This window comes from Montipora foliosa, chromosome 13 (assembly GCF_036669935.1).
Source record: "Montipora foliosa isolate CH-2021 chromosome 13, ASM3666993v2, whole genome shotgun sequence".
NCBI lineage: Eukaryota > Metazoa > Cnidaria > Anthozoa > Scleractinia > Acroporidae > Montipora > Montipora foliosa.
Window position 1 is genome coordinate 28,310,323 of NC_090881.1, and position 5,000 is coordinate 28,315,322.

At 41.0% G+C, this 5,000-nt stretch overlaps 1 protein-coding gene across 2 annotated transcripts in view; it reads left to right on the forward strand.

The window, feature by feature from the left end:
* The window catches only part of LOC137984109 (tripeptidyl-peptidase 2-like), a 35,852-nt gene that overhangs the window by 22,662 nt on the left and 8,190 nt on the right, over positions 1-5,000 (forward strand). For both annotated transcript variants that reach the window (XM_068831317.1, XM_068831318.1), the window contains exons 27-31: positions 127-264; positions 1,397-1,441; positions 2,570-2,766; positions 2,971-3,049; positions 4,424-4,528. In XM_068831317.1, coding sequence (XP_068687418.1) covers positions 127-264; positions 1,397-1,441; positions 2,570-2,766; positions 2,971-3,049; positions 4,424-4,528 — 564 coding nt within the window. The remainder of the gene's footprint in view (positions 1-126; positions 265-1,396; positions 1,442-2,569; positions 2,767-2,970; positions 3,050-4,423; positions 4,529-5,000) is intronic.

A 5,000-nucleotide genomic window follows, 5' to 3' on the forward strand; every position in this document is an offset into this window, starting at 1 on the left:
AGCTCTTGTCGCGCGATAAAATCGCTCTGTGTAAACGAGCCTTAAGGCTGACTTATGTTGACTAAGTGAATAGTATAAACCCAAATGTAATTTGTTATTTTCGCTCGGTATTTATTTTCTTTTCAGTCCAAATCCTGTGAAGTTAGTCCTAATGCAACATACCTGTCTGACTTGCTCTATGAATCTGAATACGAATCTCAACTGTGGATGTTGTACGACATCAACAAGCGGTTACTTGCCTGCGGAGATGCGTTTCCTGACCGGGTAAGGTTTAAGTTGAAGACCTATAATAATCACTATATTTAAATCTCAAGGTTATTCAGTCGAGTGCGAAGGCTCTGCTAACTGGGGAGCCTGACTACAAGTCAGTTGAAATCAGAAAAAATCAAATCAAATCAAAATGTTGGTTTTGAGGAGATGGCAAAACCGGAGGACCTGGAGAAAAACTTTCGGAGCAAAGTAGAGAACCTACAAACTCAATCCGAATCCGGAATTCGATTCCCGGGTCACATTGGTGGAAGGTGAGTGCTCTCACCACTGCGAAAACCCTGCTCCCAAATCCCTTTATTTTTCCTTGGTGACTTGGTGATAATCCGAAAAAATCCGAGTGCATGTTTGCCGACGGGAGCCGAACCGACGACCTGCCGATTACATGTTCGGGTGCTCCAGCACTGAGCCATAGGAGACTCGTGAGAGCCAGTCCATTAAACTAGGTTCATGCAGGGTTTTCGATAGCTTTTAAAAGTACCTTATTCGATAGTGAAAGTACCGGACATTGTTATTTTCCGTTGTGAGGCCATTGGGAGCGAACTCTCAAAGTAGCCTGGGTCTTCTATAAAATTACTATACAGAAATGCTGTTTGCATTCTTGAATTTGGAGGAAAAAAAGAAAACTAAACTTATCGCGTGAGTAAAATGCCAGCAGACCGATTATTCCATTTAGTAATAAAATAAGACGATATGACTTCTTGATAGTTGGAGGATTTATTCCGCGTGATTGTCTAGTGTTTCTTCAGCCCATGGCTTCCTGAGAAATGTACCCAAGTCCAAAATGTAAAAAAAGGAAAAAAAAAGAAGCCAACGCATCTACAAATTCATGGCGTCAAAGTGGTATAAACAACCGAACGAAACCTCCGCCCTTAACGAAAACCGCGTTCATGTGACAGTTGTCCTGCCATACCGCTCGGATCTAAATTGTCGAAATCGAGCATTTTTCGCGATTGTACTGAAAGTACCCTCGATTCACAGTCGAATCTCTTCATTTCATTCCCCAGGGTTTACATATGACATCTCGTTCAGTACAATATTTAAGTTAGGCAATGGCAATTTTCATTAATTCGTTCATTTCAAATTTAACATTCATTCATTTGGTCCTGCTTTATAAATTTCATTGCAGTACTCTGTCAAGTTGGAAAAGGGAGACTATGTTTTGAAACTCCAGGTAAGATGTACTTACTTGTAGCCTAAGTGCTTACTTTTCATTTTCTCAAATTAATGCATCTGCGATGAGTGACCAAATGAGTCTTATGGGTACATTATTTTATAAATATTCGATTCGGACATTCGGTGATTTTGTTCATTGGGACCTTTGACGTTTTTTAGTTAAATAGAATGCTTCAGGTTGATTTTCCACCCAATGACAAAATTAATCAGTGAAGGAAAACAAACAGTTTTATCAGAAACTCATAAGGGTTGAAACGAGTAACGCGCGTTCACAGCTTCCAAATATTCAGTGCGAACTGATTGGTTGAATGTTTCAGTGCTAAGTACCATATTTGGAAACCCCTCGCTCTTGTTTTTCCAAATATGGTACTTAGCAAATAGAATATTCAGAAGCTTGTTTCCCAGCACACAAAGGGCCGTTACACGTTTCAACCCTTATGGGTTTCTGGTTTTATTGAGTATAAACGCACTGTAATACGCAATCTTTTTGCCAATTCGTGCGTGGCAAGCAAAAATGCCAAACTAACGTCTATTTAACAATTAGACCCGTAGCCCTTGCGGGCTACGTGTCAATAGCCCATGAGGCGAAGCCGATTGGGCTATTCACCAGTGGCCCTTGAGGGCGAAGGGTCTAATGATTTTAGTATCACCCGACTAGTCGGACAGCAAAGGCTATAATAAAGTTATCAAGTACAAGTTGAAGAAATATTCATTTGGGAATAAAACCAAAAAAAGCGTCACGCTTTTCACTACTCGAGGACTATTGCTAATAGTCCTCAGGTAGCGTAGCCAATTAAAATGCAGGACTTGCATTAGTCCACTAGTTGTGTGCGTCTTGCCACTTGCTTGTTATTTTTGAAGCCCTCATCCCACTCATTAGAACTGACTTCAAAACCGGAAATGCTTTACACTGTTCCATAGGTCCAAAGAATTGCATCCTTTTGCTGTACTCTTTTCTCGCGCTTTGCATCGGATGCATGTGCTGACATGCTGAACGCTGCTGAGCGCCCATTTTCCCACTTTAACGTGCTTATACATTTTCCTTTGTCATTGGTTTTGTCCTTTGTTCTGCTTTCCTGTGATTCGGGAGACGTATTTGGTAACCTTTGGCTTTTTTATGGTGCAGATTCGCCATGATAACAAAGATCAACTTGATAAAATCAAAGACACCGTGGTGTTGATAGAACAGAAGCTCTCTCCTGCTATAACTCTAGATACACACTCCTCGCGTCTTGCCTCTATGAAAGCCTCCAAATTCACTTCATGCACACGAGCCGCTGGCGTGAGCTGTCCTGTCTACATCATGCCTTTAGCGGATGACAAGTAAGTAACATCTTGGTTTTTTCCCCAGTCAGTTTTCTGCTACAATATAGGTTTTTTTTTTCCAAAGGTGTTAACACTTCGTCAAAATTTCCGGAAATTCCCTTTCAAACCCTTTTTTGGAAAATCCACTCGAAAATCTAGGACTAGATTTCGAGGTAATCCTTTCACACCAACCGGGTGTTTCTTTTCCATTTTTCAATTTAGGATTCCCAAAGCTGCCAAACCCGGTAACATCCTCAAGGGAACGATTTCGTACGTGAAGAATGACAATGGAAAGAAAGCGGTAAGTCCGGCAGAGAATTTCAATTCCAAGCTCCAGTATCTTATCGGTACTTGGTTTCTGTGAGGTAAAAAAGCGAAATTGAAAATGCTTTGTTAAATTAACCTAGTTCAATGGTCTGAGCTTCCACGAGTCTTCCATATCTTACTGGTAGAGCATCTGAATTACAATCCTGGCTAAAACGTTTGGGAACACACCACTTTTAACCCCTTCCCTTTAGGGAAGATTTATTCCAAAGTATGTCTATTTCCAACCTACAACGACAACCTTACTTCCCATTACCCCTAAACAATGTCGAAGACCATGCCTCGCATGATATATTTCGTAAGTGTTTCACCTCAGAGACTCAACATTTTTTAGGGGAGAGGGGGTAAATTGTATTTTCGTAAAAAATGCTAACAGTGTTCCCTTATCAAGTGAAGCTATGATCCTCGCAGTGATGAACGCAATTTTTGCAATTGCGTAAAGAAGCCTGTGGCCCAGTTGGTTAGAGCCGCTCTAAGCAACTGAGCCACAGACGTCGCACCGGTATCGCGAGGTCACGGGTTCAAACCCCGTTGAAGTCCTGAATTTTTCAGGCTTCTTTACGCAATTGCAAAAATTGCGCAGTTCATATATGATTCATTTCATATATCATTTCATCAGTGTCCCCTTATGTTTTGGCCAGGATTGTAGCAATAGGCCATTTCCGAGTTCAAGCCTGCCTCATCTTCAAAGCGAGTCAAAGTGCGAAGTTTTTGTTATGAAAATTAGTTTTCATTCATATGTAAAGTAGAACTAATTACCATTACAAAAACTTTGCACTTAGACTCGCTTTGAAAAGGAGGCAGACATGAACTCGGAAATGGCTTATTGGAAGCCCGGTTGTACCAGCAGGAATGGCACAGTTTTGAGAGCACTGGCCTCTCGCCGATGTGGAGTGGGTTCGATTCCCAGACTCGGCGTCATATGTGGGTTGAGTTTGTTGGTTCTCTACTCTGCACCGAGAGGTTTTTCTCCGGGTACTCCGGTTTTCCCCCTTCCTCAAAAACCAGCCTATGATTTGATAGAGCGGTTTCAATTGAGTGTCGAAAGTAATTAGCGAATTGCTTTGGTTTTGCATTGCTTCTGTCAGTGATTGGTTCAAAGTTCTCGGGCTTTTTTCTCAACCAATCATAAGTGTAACCCAAACCAATCGTGTCTCGCGCGTGCACATTTTCCCGCGCTTTGTGTCGGTTACGTGTAATTGCTTCGAGTTCTGATTGGTTTTCTGGATTGTCTCCGTCCTTTTTGATTGGCCAAAGTAATTACTTGGTTTTGGTTTTACGACACTCAATCGAAACTCGCTCTATGAGTGACGTGTTATCATTGACGTGTCATCTCTCATGGCTCCCACAGTGCACATATCCAGTTCAGTTCATTGTTCCCACTACACCAAACAAACCAAGCAGCGGCAGCAAAGGCGACAAAGCTGGAGCCAATTCAAAAACGCCAGAAAAGAAGGTATGAAGCATTTGATGAAATGCTTTTTCAGTATTTAGAAAACAGTCCTAAGAAAATACGCGCGCTGATTGGTTAAAAATCGTGTTTCTATAACTCGATGGAGACAGAACTAGCAAGAGCTGTTGACGTAGTGATGGCGCGAGAAAAGAGAATTTACATTTTGATAATTAGAGTTAACAAATTGTTTTCCTTTTTGTCGTCGCGTTGTTTTCTAAAATAAATAGAAAACATGTAAAAACATGTACTCCGTGTTTCTATCGAGTTACAGAAACACTCGTGAAAGTTTGGAGAACTCGAAAAAGCATTTCTCGTTCTGTTATAACTTTTTGAAATTTATTCAGTTAAATAACAAATGATAACAAAAGTCAACGAGTCAATGTCCCTTTTAACCCGCGAAAACGTCATTTAATACTGCTAGTTTATGTTTCTTTAAGTGTTTCGTGATTATCCCAGTTTGTTCAACTTCCACAAA